Consider the following 19,051-nt stretch of genomic DNA (forward strand, 5'->3'; position numbering starts at 1 on the left):
GGTGAGGAGAATACTAAAGAAACATAACCTAAATGCAGCCCAAGAAAGGTTCTACTTTTAAAGAAGAACCATATAGTTAAAAGGATGAAGTTTGCGCGCGAGCATTCAGGATGGGCTCCTGAAAAGTGGTGAAACATTCTCTGGACCGATGTGAGGAAGGTGGTTCTCTATGGTGGTAAAGGATCTCGGCAGTTTGTGAGAAGACCCCCGAATATGGAATATAACCCCAGATACACCACAAAAACAATTAAGCATGGGGGATCCAGTATAATGGTTTGTTGATGCTTCTCCTTTTATGGAGTTGGCGCAATATACTAGATCAAAAGCATTATGAATCAACACTCTTACATGGATATCCTTCAAAACACCATGCTGCCATATGCCGAATACGAAACGCTGATCATATGGGTCTTTTAGCAACGACCCAAATCATACTAGCAGAGGAGCCAGGCAATGGTTTCAAGATAATAGGATTGAGGTCATGGAGTGGCCTGCACTATCTCCTGACCTCAATCCCATCGATAATCTTTGGGCAAATATTAAAAAAAAATTATTCAAGGCAAAACCAAAAAATAAAAGTGTTAAAATTAAAATTCAAAACACAAAATGTGAAAACAGAACCAAATTACTTCTGAGGTTTATTGGTAAATAAAAAAAAAAACGAAACTTAGATATTTTTGCATACAAATTTGTTTTTACTTAATTAAAAGCGTTGTTAAATTAGTTTATTTCTCTGTTAGCTATAACTGAGTAACTATTAGATTAAATTTTCTATCAGCAAATAATGCTGTTAATTGTTTTCGAAAATGGACTGTAACTGTCGGGACCGTCCTTGTTCGAGTTCAAAATCGGACTGTCCTCTCTCCTTCAGTTGGTCTCTTCCTTGCCGCGTCCACACAAGCCATCGTAGTGTGGGTTACTGGAATTTTCCCCAACATCCTCCCCGGCGGTATTGGAGTCCGGAGTATCTTCAATACCATTCTGATCAAAATTGAAGACACACACTTTAGCTATTGGTCGTCGATAAGTTCCTGATGCAGTTCGAACCTCAACGACTCTCACCACACCATCTTCACCAGGAAATACTTGCGTCACTACACCTTTCGGCCAGGATCCACGAACTGAGTTGCTGTCTACGATGAATACCATGTCTCCAACTTTGACTCCTTCACCCTTTTGTAGCCATTTGGTACGTCTGTTGAGCGTTGGTAAATATTCTTGTCTCCATCTTCTCCAAAAGCTGTCTGCCAAATGTTGCGAAGCCCTCCAATGTTTTCGAAGGAGAAGGTCGTTTTTATCGAATACACCAATAGGTGCAGAAGCAGAAGATCTTCCCAAAAGGAAATGGTTTGGTGTAAGCGCCTCTGGTTCATCTGGGTCTGTGGGCACGTCAACCAATGGTCTGGAATTTATAATCCCTTCTATTTCCGTCATCAGTGTGTATAGAAGTTCATCGGTCGGAAAATATTCCTTCAAAATTATCTTGAGTGTTGTCTTAACCGAACGCACCAGGCGTTCCCAGCAACCACCCATATGTGGCGATGCTGGCGGAATAAAATTCCATTTAATATGGTGAGTTGTCATAAATGTTTTAATTTTGTCCTGGTTTAGTTTACAAAGACTCATCCGAAGCTCCTTGTCCGCTCCACGAAAATTGGTCCCATTGTCGGAAAACACTTCTCGGGGACATCCTCTTCTAGATACGAAGCGTCGTAGTGCCATGATGAATGCATCAGTGGAGAGATTAGTGGCTATCTCCAAATGAATGGCACGGATTGTCAAGCAAGTGAAGAGGACACCATACCTCTTTTCATGACGTCGTCCGACTTTGACCATAATGGGACCAAAATAATCTATTCCGGTGAAGCAAAACGGTGGCATTCCTGCTGTCACTCTGGCTGAAGGAAGTTGCCCCATCAGTGTCGTTCTTGGCTTCGAATTCAGCAGCTTGCATTTGTTGCACTTCTTCTTAACATATTTTAAAGTTGGTCGAACTTTGACAATCCAATACTTCTGGTGTAATTCGTTCAACACACTTTCGTGGCCGATGTGATTGGCTCGTACATGATAATATCGTACAAGGAGTCTTGTATACGTATCATGTCCGTGCAATATAAAGGGAAATTTATAACAGCTCTCTCTTTCGTCTAGGTTGCGAAGTCTTCCATCTAAAACAATTGTCCCATTGTTCGATATTGATGGTGAGAGTAAGTACAACTTACTGGTTCTGTCAAGTTTTTGGTTTGCGAGTAGTCTTCCGTATTCTTTTCCAAATGTTTTGCGTTGAGATTGTCTTATCCAAAGTATTTCAGCGTCAAGAACCTCTTCTACGGTAAGTTCTCCTTGAAGTCTTGGTCGTCTTCGGTTACAATTCCGAACATATCGTAACATCCAGGCTGTTGCTCGTATAAGTCTGGACCAATTAGAAAATCTCGTCACGTCTGGCAGCTCATATTGAGGGATGGAAGATTTTTGGGAAACGATTCCGATGAATTCCAGCTCGTCAGCAGCGGAAGGTGGAAGGAGTTTATTTATTGGCCAGGTTGTTTCGTTACCATATAAAAATTCGGGACCTCGGAACCATCGACTGTCTGGGTGAAATTCTTTAAGGCCGCTTCGTGTCGCATCATCCGCTACGTTGAGCTTTGTCGGCAGCCATCTCCAGTCTTTCACATTGGTCAGCTCTGATATCTCGCTTAGTCGATTTGCAACGAACTGTTTATATCGTCTAGCTTCGGACTGTATCCAATACCACACGGTTGCTGAATCGGTCCACAACACAGTCCGTGTAAATTTTCTTTCATGTTCTTTTTTAATATGACTCACTAGTCTGCTGCCGAGGACTGCAGCTTGTAGCTCAAGTCGAGGTATAGTCATGTTGGGTTTGAGTGGTCTAACTTTGGCTTTGGCTGCAATGAAAGAAATATTAATTAAATTTTTGTTAGAATTTCTTACGTATGCCACTGCGGAATATGCTTCTTCGCTCGCGTCTACAAAACAATGGAGTTCTACATGTTCAGCGTCTAAGAACATGTCGGAATAACATCTAGGAATTTGCACCATGGATATGTTTTGCAAATCATTTAACCAGTCTTTCCAAAGGTTGTGTAGTTCGTCTGGTAGCTCGTCATCCCAATCAGTTGCAGTCTTCCAGATTTTTTGTAGTAACATCTTTCCGACTACAACAAAATGTGCAATAAAGCCCAAAGGGTCAAAAACTGACATGATGATCTGAAGGCATTCACGTTTCGTCGGCATTCTGGTCGCAATCAATAGATTCGGGTCAATTTTACAGAAGTTTGTAGTAAAGGTGAAGACATCTTTCTCAGTGTCCCATGTGATTCCCAACACTCGGCTGCTTTGGACTTTATTGTTGAATTCAATTTGTCTATTTGGTCTTGCAGGCAACAAATGTGACGGAATAAACTTCAGGATCGTTGATGAGGATGAGTACCAATTTCGCAACTCAAATCCACCATGGCTGTGTATCTTGATGATTGTGTTGATTAGCGATGAAGCCTCATGTATGTTTTTGGCTGTACCCAAATAATCGTCCATGTAGTGGTGGTTTTGTATGGCCTTAACTGCGTCAGGGTGTTCGTCAATAAAATGTTCAGCATTTCGATCCTTCACAAATATAGCGGTGCATGGTGAACATGTTGCACCGAATGTCATTGCGGTCATCTCATAGGTCTTCGGATCAGCTTCTCTGTCATCTCCACGCCATAAAATAAGTTGACTACAGCTATCCTCTTCGCGAACTCGTACCCGGTGGAACATCTCTCTGATGTCTGCGACGAAGCCTATGGATCCTTGACGAAATCGAAGCAGTACGCCTGGCAATGATTTTAGTAGATCTGGTCCTTGAAGTAATACGTCATTCAGGGCGGTTCCATTACATTTCGCTGCGGCATCAAAAACAATTCTAACTTTTCCTGGTTTATTTGCATTTAAAACAGGAAAGTGTGGCAAGTAGAAATGTTGACCTCTCCGATGATCCGGAATTGGTAGTTCTCGTAGATAGCCTTTCTCGAGATAGTCGACAATTATGTTTTTATAAGCGGATTTAAGAATTTCGTCCTTGTCCAGTCTTCTCTCCAGTGACAGAAGCCGTTTATAAGCCATAGTCTTACTGCCTTTAGGTAATATCACATCGTCTTGCTTCCAGAGGAGACCCGATTCCCAACGGTTTTCAGACGTTCTCCTCGTCGTGTTTTCTAAAATCAGCAACGCTCGTTGGTCTTCTCGGGAAATCTTGCTGTCGTCATTAGCAATGGGTACGCTGTCCAGAACCCAAAATGATTTTACCAGGTCGTGAAGTTCTTCTTCTTCAGGCTTAGCAGCAAAATTGACATTAAAGATTTGGTTCATTGGGTGTCGAATTGATCCATCGTTTCCACTGATTGTCCATCCTAGCCATGTCTTACTTGCAATTGGAGAGTTCCACTTGTCATGGATCAACTGCCGAGTGGAGGTCAAAAGGGCATTATTTTCTCCAATAAGAACTGTCGGTTGTCCACTATAGCTTTCGAAGTCAATATTTTGTAGGTACGGCCATTTCTTCACCAGCGAATCTCTGTTGATTGATTGATGAACCAGTGGAAGCTTCTTGACTGTCCTGACGTCTCTGAGGTGGTATGATTTAGATCCCTTGTGAGTACCTTGGATCATTGTCGAAAAGCAAATTGAGTCAGCTTCCTCAGCTAAGTCACCATTATACCATTTAATAGAGAGTGGCGAGGAAACTCCTTTTACTTTTAAAAGCTCAGCTATGTCACTTCTTATGAGCGTCAAAGTTGCTCCTGGATCGAGGATAGCCAGTGTTCTGACTGAGACGTCATTGTGTTGTATGTAGATTGGCAAAATACGAAGTTTAGTTGAGATATCTGTTGAATAGCTGTTGGCACATAGCTCGACAGGGTTTCTGATGATTGCGTCATTCGAAGGTGCTCTTCTGTCTGAATGTAACAAAGAATTGTGATATCTTTTGCAATTACTCACCTTGCACTGTGTCTTCTCGCGGCAATCAAATGTCGAATGGTTTTTCTTCAGACATGAAAAGCAAAGTCCTGCTTTGGTCACAGATTTCCATCGGTTATCAATTGTCATCTCCTGGAACTTCTTGCAGCTTGGTACATTTTTGCAATTTGAAGAGCAGATGATGCATTTTGCTTCGTCATCCTTTTTTAATGTCACAGTGTTGACTCGCCCGGTTCGTCGTCTCAGTTTTGATCCTGTTGCCGGTAATTTATCTGCAAAAACCCGAAGCGAAGCTGCCTGAGATTTGCGATCAAGCCAGTTTGAAAAATCTCGGAGATTATATCTTTGTAAATCATAAATTGAGTCAGACCATAAGATGTGAAGCATAGGTGGAAGTTTTCTTTCTAATTCTTCAATAAGTTGAGGATTCGCAAGATATTCAGGTCTGTCCAACAACTCAATCATGACGGTCAGGTTTTCAACGGCTGTAGCAAAATTAACAATCGATGACGGGTTATCCTCTTTGGGGGAGTCAATGTATGTTGTCTTGGCGATTAATGATTTGATGATAACATCTGGCCGCCCATACTTCCGTTCCAAAATAGACATCACTTTTTCTGCACTGTTGGGCAGAATCAACAACGAGCTCACTGTTTCAAGTGCTTTGTCTTTTAAAGCAGTACGGAGCCTGGTGACATTTTCTCCAGAAGTGAATTTTCCAATTTTGGTCGTGCGGAAGTATTCATTCTTGAAGAGCGGCCACTCTTCTGGATTATGGCCATCGAATTTCGGCAAATCCATCTTCGATTGTCTGGCCATAAATGTTGTCATCAAATCCAGGTAAGATGGTCTGCTTTCATCTTCGTGTGATTCGGGAACTTCTTGAATATAATTTCTTGTAGGCAAATTATTTCGCATGGTTGCTTTCTTAAGCTTGTCAGTTAAATTTTTAATTTTATTTTCCAATTCGAATATTCTGGAACCAGAGTCGAAGCTTTGTTTGTCTTCTTGGAACATTGTGGATTTACGCCAGTTGTCAATTCTTTGGAAGTCACTTTCCAAGTCAAGATGTCGTCTCTCTCGCACAGTATCCATATCGTTCATGCTGAAGCAGGTTGTTCTTTTCTTCGTCGTCGTTTCTCTTGGTGTCCTTCTTTTGTTATATACTTCCATGTCGCGGAAGTGGGGCGTATGTATAAGTGACTGTAGTTGTCTGTCCCCTGATTTACTACCATTATGATAGTAAGTACGACCATCATCACTTGAACAAATATCACCATACATACCGTCTTCGTCTGCATATGCCTGTTTGTCGTACAAGCCAATTGCATTGGTATGATTCTGGATCAATCCTTGTGATGTTGATGGCCGTCCCTTGGCAGCTGCATTAACGTCGCCACTGGGATTTTTTGTCGAGTCTTTGGCGTCACTGAAACCAAGGCATGTAATCAACGATGACGATCTTTTTTGCACTTTAGGGGTTGGTTTTTTTGTGATTTCGTGGTCTCTTAGGCGCGATGGCAAGCAGCCTTTATTTTTACGTTGGCTTTTACGTACCGGCGACGACATTTCAGAGATAATTATTATTATTTTTGTTTGGGAAAACAATAACCACATCCAAAGAGTTGGATCTATGTGGCTCGAAGGATCACGCACGAATGTTAAAATTAAAATTCAAAACACAAAATGTGAAGACAGAACCAAATTACTTCTGAGGTTTATTGGTAAATAAAAAAAAAAACGAAACTTAGATATTTTTGCATACAAATTTGTTTTTACTTAATTAAAAGCGTTGTTAAATTAGTTTATTTCTCTGTTAGCTATAACTGAGTAACTATTAGATTAAATTTTCTATCAGCAAATAATGCTGTTAATTGTTTTCGAAAATGGACTGTAACTGTCGGGACCGTCCTTGTTCGAGTTCAAAATCGGACTGTCCTCTCTCCTTCAGTTGGTCTCTTCCTTGCCGCGTCCACACAAGCCATCGTAGTGTGGGTTACTGGAATTTTCCCCAACAAAAAGAGAGTTATGATGCGTTGCTGAGCAGGCTTGGCAATCAATAACACCATCAAGATGTCAGGGACTTGTGGAGTCCCTGTGAAACAGCTGTAAAAATAATGGTCATGCTACCAACTACTAGCTTCTAATAAATTAAATACCACTGAAAAGAACTTTTTGTGGTCTTGTTTTATTTTAATTTAATAGACAAAGAAAATCACTGCTATTATTTTGCTCGCTTTATTTTGTTTTTGGATTACTCCTTAGTTAATTAGCAATAACTTAAATTCCTTTCTTACTAAAAATTAAATTTTAATGAATCTTAAGGAGTTTTTTAAAAACACTTCCAGCACAAAAGCTCTTTTAATGTTTTATTTAAAATAATTGTCCATGCACTGCTATTTTTTTAATCGCGACTTTATGTACATATATTCCTTACTTGAGGTCTTTTAGGACATTCGATCTAATGCTGTCCGTAATAGCGCTGAAACATTTTTCAGAAGGTCATTGTGGCTTCAATGAGAGGATGCAAAGGAACAACTGACTTATTCAAAACGACATAAAATAAGAAACTATTTTCAGAGACAATCAAGATAATTGATATTTGTCAATTTTTTTAAATTCCATTATGACTGTTATTTACCAATGTTTTTAGCCCATTGTGATTATTGTTCAATTATCTTGTTTGAGTTTTTAATTAACTAAGTTATAAAACTATAATTTTGTTTCTTTCGAAAAGAATCAAAAAGTAGTAAGCAACAAAAAAGTTTATATCTTTAAATGGGCGAGGACGTTGAAGTCGGAATTTTGATCCAAAGCTGTGGCTAATAGAAAATAGGCAAATATTGATGTAGAGGTTAATAGCTTAACTTCTCCAAAACGAACTTAATAAAAGTGGAAGCAATATGCATCGACTTACTTGTTGCTTTCCAACTACAAAGCATTCCATGCATTTCTCAAATTTCTTCACAATTCAGCCATTTGCACACAAACAGGAGTAAGTATTTAAATGTTGTTGTTTTTAAGTTTATTTAATTTCTAAATAACTTTCAACATCTGTAAAACGCGCATTCACAATATAATAAAAGTAGGAGGTATTCACAATGTCATGACGCTTTATCAATTTACAGTTGGACTTGGAATTTGGAATACATTCGGTTTTTATTTCAATTGATAAACTCTATCATCCTTCAATGGGCTTATAGTCGACCATCGCATAAAGGGTGAAAACGAAAAACTAAGACAATGTTTTAAAGTTCAAGAAAGACGTTTAATCTACAAAGTATATTACTAAACTTCTTCCACGTGATCAACACAAACAAAAAAACTAATTATCAAATAATCATTTTTATTGTTTTATCTTAAAAAACCGACAACTTCTTTCCTTCCACTGCCACATCTTTGCTCCTCCAATTTAAGTGCCTTCATAAGTTCGTCATTTAAAGATTCAGCAGCAGAAAGACCAAGTTGGATACAATTGAACATAGTATCCTTATGTAAAGAACCATTACCAACTGTGTGAATATTAGAAATGTAACCTAAAAGAATTGACAAAAGAACTAGTTTAAATCCTTCAAAAATAAAGTTTAAAGGGATACTACTTTTTCCATCACGTCTCGAAACTCCAACAACTACACTAGCCGAACTACATTCTTCCTCTTCGGCCGATGGATCCACTATGCAGGAATCACCAATCTTACAAACGGTTACGACTATCGGAACGCAATCGGTGTCAATCCGGGTGCAATCGTAAGGATCGTCGGATATAATCAAATCAGCTTGACCTGCATCCATTAGAGCTGCTGTCACTCGGGGTATTTTTGTATTGTTAAGAGCAGCTTTTGCGGCTAAGGAAACAGCATCGAACAGATTGCCTCCACATTCTAAAATCTAACTCAACCAATTAACAAGGTTCTTTATCAAGGTTTGGTGCAAAACATACCAAAATGTCAACATAAAGTTTCCAGCATTGTTGCCCTGGAAGAATGCAAAGGGATTTCAGATCGAAAGCTAGAGACGATTCGTAGGAATTGGCAAGTGTAAATGCCAACTCAAGTGCCAGATCTTCTCCACCACGTCCTTCGAATTCAGGAGTTGCATTTGCTGAGCTAAAAATCAGCGAGATAAAACAAAAACAACCGAAAACAAATGCTGTAAATGTTGAATTACCAGTCAACAAAAAATTCAATTTTTCCTTTGTCAGGAGTACGAAATGATGGAACATCAATTTCTGTTTTAACGCCAACCAAGACATCTGTATTGGCTAATCTAAGGCGCGCTGAACCACTCGCATTGCTAACCACGTCGGTTTCAAGTTCCATCGGACGATAGTCACATCTCGAACGACCATCACAACGGAAATCCTCCTGGAATTCATAAATATATAAAATTAAAAGCCTTAAAATAAAAATTGTAATTTAATTACTTCAACACCATGAAGAATAAATGTTTTTTCAGCTTCGCTTAAAGCAATATTAGCCATGTTTTGTATTTATTCGGTGGAATCAGTTTAAAAAGTTGAAATCAAAATATGGCACAAACTTTTGTAAATAAATTTTAAGGTTATGTTTGGAGTTTTTGACATTAGCCATACGTCGGAATCTGATTAAAGTGATGCCAATATGCATTTTATAAATGGTCACATTCAATGCATTTTTAGTGCCTGTCTATACGTGTTGTGCCCACAACGTTGTGCCCAAAATTACAATAATTTAGATTTCGAGAATTTTTAAGGCTTGTGTAATGCGTAGATAATTCTCTCTGTTCCCTAAGTCCAATTCAGATCAAATTTTCTTAAATAATTTTAACAGTTATTTTATTTAGCCAAGTGAGTATGTTAAAAGGATTTGTTCGTTACTCAAATTGTTGAACATCTTTTGCCATTTCCGAAAAGTATGACCAAATGGAATACAAAATTACCATTTGCCAAGTGAAAAAATAATGACCAAATTTGGTCACATATGACCAATGTGGCAATAGTGTATACACTATGTTCAAAGCCGAAGAGCAAAACAAATGTACCTTTCGCATCGACGAACAGAAAATAATGAGAAATTCGGAACGAAATGAGAAAGGAACTGTACTGCCCAAGCAGAAAATTCAATTTCTGCGATGAGCATCCCGTCCCTTTACTCAGCTCCTCTCTTGCCCACAAACTCTCGTCACACACAACGTTGTGGGCACAACGCGTATAGACAGGCACTTAAGTAAAGTTTTCTGTAATACCGTTTTTCGTAGTTTATTAGGAAAATACGTTTTTGACTAATTTTTAATAACTTGAACTTAAACAAATATACATTTTTTGTGCAAACCAACTTAAAATTGAAAAATAGAATAATGTAGCCGCCAAAAAATGTGTATTTGCATCTTTCCCTCCAAAGATAGAATAGACGAACATTCTGAATCTTTGAATTTAATTACTTACTTACTTAAGTTGGCGCTACAGTGCATTGTGCTCCTGGGCCTTTCGCCAGCTTACTCAATCTCTAGCTTGCTACCTCCAGTTTCGAATATCAAGTTGACGTGCGTCGGCCTCAACTTGATCACTTCACCGGAGATGAGACCTGCCTCTGCTTCTTGTTCCCCTAGGCTTGGCGTTGAATAAGTTACGGGCTGGAGCTCCAATGTTCATTCGCTCGACATTCCCTAGCCATCTTTAGCGTTGTACACGCAGTTTTTTGACCAGTGGCAAGTCGCTGTACAGCTCGTATAATTCCTGATTAAATCTTCTCCGCCAGATGTTACTTTGCCTGTCAACATATAGGTAGATCGAACGCAGAACCTTTCTATCGAAAATACCAAGAGATCCTTCATCCACCTGGGAGCAAGACGTGGATGATTAAAGTTTTGTAGAGTGTCTCTTTGGTACTTCGTGATAGGGCCTTATTCCTCAACTGCTTGCTTAGGCCAAAGAAACAGCGATTAGCAAGGGTAATTCTACGTTTGATCTCCGAGCTGTTGTCATTTGCAGAATTAACAGCAGTACCCAGATAAACAAATTCGTTTACCACCTCGAAGTTATACCTATCAATTGTCACGTTTTTTCGACTCTATATGACGACAGTAAATACTTCGTTTTGTCCTCGTTAATGCGAAGTCAAATTTGCTTTGCCTCGTACTCGACATCCGAGAAAGCGCCCGTAACTGCTCGTTTGGTTCCTATCATAATGTCGATGTCATCTGCATATCCAAGATATTGTGTGGATTTTTGAAAGATGGTGCCACTTGTATTGGGGCACCACTCTTTCAAGAACATTATTGAAGTAGCTATGTACATGACAGCACATCGCCTTGTCGAAGTACTCTGGTCTCCAATTTTGACGCAGCAACGATAATTTTCCAGCGTCATTCTGATAAGTCGTATCAGTTTGGTAGGGATACCAAAACTCAACATGGCACGGTATAGTTCGTTCCTGTCTACACTGTTATAAGTTGAGACGGTGTGTTTCGATGTTATGTTCATGGGTATTTTCCAGGATTTGGCGTAAAATTAAAATTTGGTCGATGGTAGATTTTCCAGGCCTGAAGCCACACTGGTAAGGGCCAATTAGCTCATCAGTAAATGGCTTCAGGCGTTCACATAATACGCTGGACAAGATCCTGTACGCGATGTTTAAAAGGCTAATGCCTCTGTAGTTGGCGCAGAGAAGGCGGTCACGTTTTTTATGGACCTCGTAGATGGTGCTTTAGTTCCACTCGTCGGGCATGCTTTCTTCCAACCAAATCTTAGGTCCATGTTCCTAACCTAATCTTTAACGCCAACGCTCTTTTGTAGGTTCAGCGAAAATATTGATAAGAGTTTGAACTTAATTTTTCTATTTTGACGGATCTTATAACAATAGAATATAGCGAAAGTAGTTCTCGCTTCGCCTCCAGTTCGTTAATAAGGAAATACGAAGCGAAGCGTGTCGAATTTGAAAGGTCGAATTGAAAACGATCCGCCACGAACCTCATAATCAGGCCCCTGAATTTATCTACGAAAACCTGTGGGTTTAAGTTGGTGAACATGTGTACAGATCTTGCGTTTTTCAAACAAAAACTCTTAAGTCTTAACCAATCTTTTTTTTAAATGTTTGAAACTATTTCCAGCTCGAGAAATAAGTAAATTGTTTTGTCCCCTTTTCTATTAAAAAAATAAAGAAATTTCTTGAGTGTGTTTTTTTTTAACTTTAATTCATCGCTATGTAGTTAAAAAAAATAAAAATTACATACTAATTATTCTCAAAAAAAACTTTTAAGGATTTATTTACATAAGTTTGTGCCTATTCTTCTATAAAAAGGTAAGAGGTAACCACTGACTAAACAGTCTCAATTATAGTTTCTTACAACAAGGACTTTTTTGTTCTTAAATAAAAAGAAAATTCATGTTCTTATTTTAATGGTAAAAAACAAGTATTTTTGTTGAATAAGTTCAAATTCAATTTTGAACATTTTATCATTCTCACAATCCATATGATAAAATAAAAACATATGTATTTTAAAAATACCTACTTAAAAATCGATGGATAAATACAAATATGCCACATTGATCATATCTTCTTTTTTCTCGTTTGCATAATTTAGGAATGCAATTTATAAAATGAAAAAAAAAAACAATAATTTGGTTTTAAAAGTATTTTGTGTTCAAAGATTGTTTTTAATATCCTCCCGTGTAGCCTGGATTGTAAGGTGCTTGTTTTTCGTATGCGGGTTGGTTGGGACCTACTGCGCTGTCATATGATGGGGGGTTCATACTGTAGTTATAGTTGGTGTTTGGTGGATAAGGTGCCGCTGCCGTCGGATACGGTGGATTAATATGTTGATTAATTCTAAAATATAGAAAAATATTCAATTAATAACATTTTTTGATTTTTAAGAATTTACAAATTACCCAATTGGATTGGGATTCATTTGAGCATGTTGCATTGGCATCGGCATTGCTGTTGGTACTCTAGAAACAGAAAACAAGGATTCATTATTATTATGTTTTTTAAATATTTTAAAGTGCAAAATCATAAAAGTACATACCCCATAACTGGATATGGTGCTTGCTGTGGATAAGGCGCCTGTTGATAGCCTGAACTAGAAGTCGGATAAACCGAAACAGTTTGAACACCAGCGGGGTAGCCTCCGGGCGCTGTGTGCGTTGCTGAAGTTACGACAACAGGAGCTAAAAAAAATAATATGAGATAATAATAATAACAACGTACAAAAACTTAGAAATCAAATATTTAATGAAATAAAAGGTTTGGCAGAATTTTAAATAATTGTATTAATTAATATTAGATAAGATAAAGAACTAAAAACTTTTTTTTAATTTTGTTTTGTTTTGCTTCGATATTTATTTATTTGTTTAATCTACGAGCTACGAGGCTCAACAGATGCAAACAAAATAAATACATATGTAAGTATATACAAAAAATAAATTATTTACAATTCGTGATTAAAAAAAGATAATAAAAATCAAATTCGAATTGGTTTCTAGGCCATGCTATGTCAATTTGCTAATTACTTCGTTAAACTCCTTAATTGACCTTGAAACTGGTTCATTCATTCCAAAATGTGTCCTATGCTTATGTTGAAAAAGAAGGTATCTTTCTCTCAATGGTCCAATCGGAGCAAAAATACAAATTAACGATAGAAGGTTAGGACACTTTATATAGTGACATAAAATATCTCGCACAAATATTATATCACGAATAGTTCTTCGAGATTTGAGAGATTTCAGTTCCAGAAGATTACGTCCAGCTTGGGAATCTGGACAAAAATTCCAGCGCATTTTACAAAACACATATTTTGTGAAACGATTCTGAACTTTTTCAATTATATCCGAAAATGCTTGTTGGAAAGGATTCCATATGACATCAGCATACTCAAGTAATGATCGAACTAATTAGTTATACAGGGATGTAAGCGTATAGGGATCCGAAAAGTCAGTTGAGTTTCTTTTAATGAAACCAACCATAGAGTTGGCTTTAGCGACAATAGAATCCATGTGTGGAACAAATGATAACTTGGAATCAAATAAATTTTAGATAACAAGAACTAGCCGAACGAAATGGAAGGCGGACTTATTTAATATATTTAAACATTTTAAAGCTCACAAGTATGTAGGTAAATTAGTGTCCAAAAACATTACCTTCGAAAATAGTTTTCTTTCCCTTCACCCAACTTTTTACGAATACACATGCACATATTATCAAAGTTGTGGTTCCTAAGGTAATTACCATAATAATACCAGTATCCATCATGTTTACACTTAAAAGTCGAACTGAATGAAAACTATTTGGAAGAAACTAAAAGCTTTGGGGAAGAATGAGGCCCCACTTAGGTGTACATAATATGAAGGTGAATACTATCACCACCTTGATAAGAAATTTAAGAGCGATAGGTGCTATTTTTTTTTTAATTTAGACTTGATTTGTGATGATTCAAATACCTATTATGGACATACAAAGATAAGAGACATTTGTTGTTCATTGAAAATTCTATTAGACCATATCACCAACAATTGGGAAATGAACTTGAGATATACTAAGGTATCATAAAACTAATATTTATGCAGGTTAGGTTAGGTTAAGGTTGCCGTTGAAAAAAAGCCAACACATTTAGACTAATGATTAATCAATTGTGATACTACAAAAATCTAAAGAGGTACCTTACTCGATAAAATCAATTGGTGCTAGCTATGAAGCGTTTAAGACAATAAATGATAGAATTTCTTAGACACTATTATCATTGTAATAGACGTCTCCTCAGTGGCCAGCTTTTGCGAAAATTGTCGAAAAGCATGCATTTTGATTAGGCAGTGTCCTGCAAGGATATCTACTCGTATGACAAAGCTAATGTACAATCTACCAAACGGAAATGAGTAGCTTTGAGCGTTTAGCATAAGGTATTGGCTTTGATTTAAAATCAAAAATCAAATAGAGACGTTTCAGTTGATAAGGGGTTTTTAGAAAATCTTTCAATTTACTAAACGCTGATCCTGAATGTTACGCAAAATAACACTCCAAGGCTATGGTGGTTTTGAAAACAACTTTGTCACATAAACTTGTCCCTCTAGCAGATTCTTATAAAAACAAAAGATTAAGTCTGAGGGACCTATAATATGATATATGCCTTAAAGTACTAATGTAACGAAACGGTTCATAAATACGATTATGGCTATTCTCTGTTTAGCTCAACCTCCTTTTGAAATTGTGTTTGGATTGTTCAGCAGTATCCGATCACTTTTTCAATAATGTTATTAGTAACTATGTCCTTTAAGTTCTCTTTCATTCAGTGTCGTTCTGATTTCTGTTTGACCGTTCTACGCCAAGTAATTCTAGGAAAGCCTGTCTGCTATCCTGTGTCAGCGGGTCCCAATGCATCGCTTGCACGTCGAATTTTCGAAGCGTATGGCCAATTCAAACCTGCCACTTTAGTCTTTGTATAATAGTATTCAGGTTCCTGACCTGTTCTCTCTGTTTGGCCAGAAAATTCACAAGATATTTCGAAGACCTTTTATTAACGAACGTTTGCAGTTTTCTTGTGACTGTGTCTTTGGCTTTCGAAATGATATATGTATAAAGCAGCACGGATTAAAAATTGGAGGGGAACAGTCAAAGTTTGGTCTCTGAGCTTAAAGAATTGTTTTTCAATGTTTTGGACATCATTCCTAACGATTGACTTTAATTGATGATTAAGTTACAATACTGATGATTTTAGTTTTTGCCGAGTGGATCTTAAGCCCCACGAGTTCTGCTTTTCTCTCCACTCTTGCTGTAATTTGATGGAGGCATCGGCCGCGTAGTCCAAATATAAGGATTCATCGACAATATACTGCCTAACATGACTTTAATGTGGTGGTCTTTTATTCGCTCCCTTACTATTTTTGCTACCTTCTCGGCTCCTGCAGGAACAATGCATATTTCTATCTAGGTTTCGCACTATTTGACAGTTATGCTTTTTCAACTCTTCAGGGAAACTGTTTATTTTAAAACGTGTGTGCAGCAGTTTCAATGTTGTTGGGGCTGCTCGCGCTAAAGTTAAGATAAATAAGAACTAGAAACACTATCGATGTCAAACAAAAATATATAATTTATTTGAGATCCACTTTTTTTGAGAATTTAAAAGTAATATCTTTTTTCCACTCTTAAGAAGAACTCTCTTTCCAAGTGCTCATTTTTACGTGCAGTAGTTTCGATCGATTTTGTTGGAGTTCTGCAGGAATACCATCAAGTCCAGTTGGGTTTTTTTGCTCCTGAGTATTTGATGTCTGCTTAACTGTGGTAGTACCCGTAGCGTAATGGTTACTGCGTTGGACTTTCATGCAAGGGTTCTTGGGTTCAATCCCTGCCTGTGCCACCTAACTTTTTCACGGGTACTGCCTCTTGCGAGGAATTGACAAATCCTCCAAGAGTAATTCTTGTCATGAAAAGTGCTTTCTCAAACTAGCCGTTCGGATTCGGCATATAAACTGTAGGTCCCTTCAATCTCTGACAACATTACTCGCACACAGAATTGGTTGAGAGTTGGAAGCCAGGGTCTGGTTCTTCATGGACTGTTGTTTACTTACTTGCTTAGGATGGCGCTACAGTCCTGTGTGAACTACGGCCTCACCCAACAAATTTCTCCATCTAGCATGGTCCCTAGATGTCTCCAGTTTCGCGTTTTCAAGTTGGGTGACGTCACTTTCTACTTGTGCCCGCCACCTGATCCGTGTGGATTCGAAGACTTTTCGGGCCGGAGCATTGGTTTCCATGCGTTTTACGTGACCCAGCCATCTTAGGCGTTGGACTTTTACCCTTCTGGCTAAATCTTCATGGACTGTTGCGCCACCTTATTTATTTAATTTTTTTTCTAGGGGTGATATTATTACGTAAGACGGTTCATCGGGCTAAAACGCCATTTAAGACCGTAGAAAACCTTTTCTTCCACCTTTTGAGCTGGTTCTCTTTTGAAACTAGCGGGGATCTGTTTGTTCCTTTTACCAGGTGTGGCTTAGATTTTAGAGATTAGAATAAGAAACCATGTATTGATGTTAAATTAAAATATTTGAAAAAAAATATTACGCCCTGAAATCTAACACAAGTACTTATGAGTAAAATTCTCGATCTAGCAAACAAGAGATTGAACTAATTTGATACTAATACACTATGGCTAAACCACATCCTACTGGGCCCAATCAATCGGATTACCACGAAAAAAAAGAGGCTGGGATGCGACCCACACTGATAACTTCCCATCCCGTCTGTCGATTTGTCTTGCTTAAAAGTTTGTCTATATGTACTCGTATCAATTTTTACCAAATTTGCGTACTATTTTATGTAGATTTTATTTTTTATGAAAAAACGGACTGTTGGAATTTAAAATAAAAATTACTGATAATCGAAAACAATATTTTCTGTGAAATAAAATAAGTTTGAAGCCAATATTTTTAATTTTTGAAAAGCTATCTGAGTCGTAAGTAAATTTTTACCAAGTTTTAGTATTGTTTTTTTAGAGTTTTATTTTTTGTAAAAAAAACTGTCGATTCGAATTTTTTAACAATTTTACCAAATGTTTAAAACAATATTTCTTATAAGATAAAATTAGTTTGAAGCCAATATTTAATTATCTTCAATATTAAATTTTTGAAGAGATATTTGAGTCGAAAATCAATTTTTACCAACTTTTATACATTTTTTTTTTAGGTTTTTATTTTTTCTAAACAAAACTGTCAATTTGATTTTTCTCAAAATTTGTCCTAATGTTGAAAACAATATCTCTTATAAGAAAAAGAAAAAATTAGTAAGAATCTATTATCTCAAAGTTTTTAAAAGATATTTGAGTCGAAAATCATTTTTTACCAACTTTTGTTAATTTTTTTTTGGTTTTTAATTTTTTGTAAAAAAAACTGTCAATTCGATTTTTTTCAAACTTTAACTGAATGTTGTCAAAAAGATTTTTTGAAAGATATCAAAGAAAATCAATTTTTACCAACTTTTATACATTTTTTTTAGGTTTTTATTTTTTGTAAAAAAAACTGTCAATTCGATTTTTCTCAACATTTTTCAAAATGTTGAAAACAATATTTCTTATAAGATAAAATAAGCTTAAAGTTTTAAGTTTTTGAAAAGATATTTGAATCGATATTCAATTTTTACAAACTTTGAGTAACGTTTTATTTAGATTTTTATTTTTTATAAAAAAACTGTGGATTTGATTTTTCTCAAAATTTTATCAGGTGTCAAAAACATTATTCTTCGTTGCACAAAAATGTTTTAGAGATGAAATCATATTTCAGTCGTATAATTTTGGAGGAGACAAATTTGTTTTGTTCAGTTTTTTTTTTATTTATAAAAAAACCGTTATATTGATTTTTTTTCACAGAATATACCTGTTTGGTATCACGTTACAATATATTATATAAAATGTAATTTAAGTCTCTAGCGTTTTTTGTTCGTAAGTTATTAAGGGTTAACCAAAATTTTCATCTTTTTTTCAAAATGCTATGGTAAAAAAAACACCCACGCAATTTTCTTGAGAGCCCTTTCTCCCTTATTATCTGTATAACACAATTTATTTGAAGTCGATATCTCTTCTGGTTCTTGAGCTATGGAGGACGAAAAAAACGTCGCGAACGTACGCCTACGCACGTACAAACGTACGTACACACGCACGCACAGACATCTTTCTTAAAATCTTTTATTTCGACTCTAGGTAGCTTGAAACGTCGAGAAATGTCAAAATTTTCAATTTGACAAATCGGACCCATTATAATAACTTCCTATGGGAAGTTAATAAAGCTCAGTACGGAAGACTTATGTAGAGGTTTTGGTGACAAGCATATACATGAGGATACTGCTCTTTATGTGTACCACTTCTCTGCAATATGTCATTTGTGAATCAGGTACGATCTACCCTGAGAGGATAGAGAATGCCCAAGAATAGACATTGGGCAGGTTCAGACAACATAAGGGACTTCATTTGCAGCCAACTTCATTCTTTGAACGTACGTTTTGACCAAGGCAACTAGTTAGTTGTGTCAAGTGTCATGAATTTCAAATTCAGAACATTACTTTGCAAAACACTACTTTACGTTCATAGTACAAAAACTACCAAAAACATA

General features: G+C 36.9%; 3 protein-coding genes across 6 annotated transcripts in view; all 3 read right to left on the reverse strand.

Annotated features, from left to right (window-relative positions):
• Positions 1-867: 867 nt before the first annotated feature.
• On the reverse strand, positions 868-6,549 carry LOC129949212 (uncharacterized). The gene has a single exon (XM_056060519.1). It carries the CDS (start codon positions 6,547-6,549, stop codon positions 868-870), a length of 5,682 nt encoding a protein of 1,893 aa, XP_055916494.1.
• Positions 6,550-8,309: 1,760 nt separating this feature from the next.
• LOC129950880 (exosome complex component RRP42) lies at positions 8,310-9,552 on the reverse strand. Its single transcript, XM_056062808.1, has 5 exons — positions 9,404-9,552; positions 9,148-9,344; positions 8,921-9,086; positions 8,580-8,868; positions 8,310-8,516 (listed from the first exon to the last, which is right to left on the reverse strand). The coding sequence occupies exons 1-5, from the start codon at positions 9,458-9,460 to the stop codon at positions 8,335-8,337; spliced, it is 891 nt and encodes a 296-aa protein (XP_055918783.1). The 5' UTR covers positions 9,461-9,552; the 3' UTR covers positions 8,310-8,334.
• Positions 9,553-12,129: 2,577 nt separating this feature from the next.
• The window catches only part of LOC129948944 (protein shisa-5), a 30,485-nt gene continuing 23,563 nt past the window's right edge, over positions 12,130-19,051 (reverse strand). For 3 of the 4 annotated variants that reach the window (XM_056060098.1, XM_056060095.1, XM_056060096.1), the window contains 3 exons: positions 12,985-13,126; positions 12,848-12,907; positions 12,130-12,785 (listed from right to left, as the gene is read on the reverse strand). In XM_056060098.1, the coding sequence (XP_055916073.1) occupies positions 12,614-12,785; positions 12,848-12,907; positions 12,985-13,126 (374 nt within the window). In that variant the 3' untranslated portion in view covers positions 12,130-12,613. Of the gene's footprint in view, positions 12,786-12,847; positions 12,908-12,984; positions 13,127-14,095; positions 14,220-19,051 lie in introns of those variants that run through there. The other variant, XM_056060097.1, reaches the window with a different exon arrangement.

This window comes from Eupeodes corollae, chromosome 3, assembly GCF_945859685.1.
Source record: "Eupeodes corollae chromosome 3, idEupCoro1.1, whole genome shotgun sequence".
NCBI lineage: Eukaryota > Metazoa > Arthropoda > Insecta > Diptera > Syrphidae > Eupeodes > Eupeodes corollae.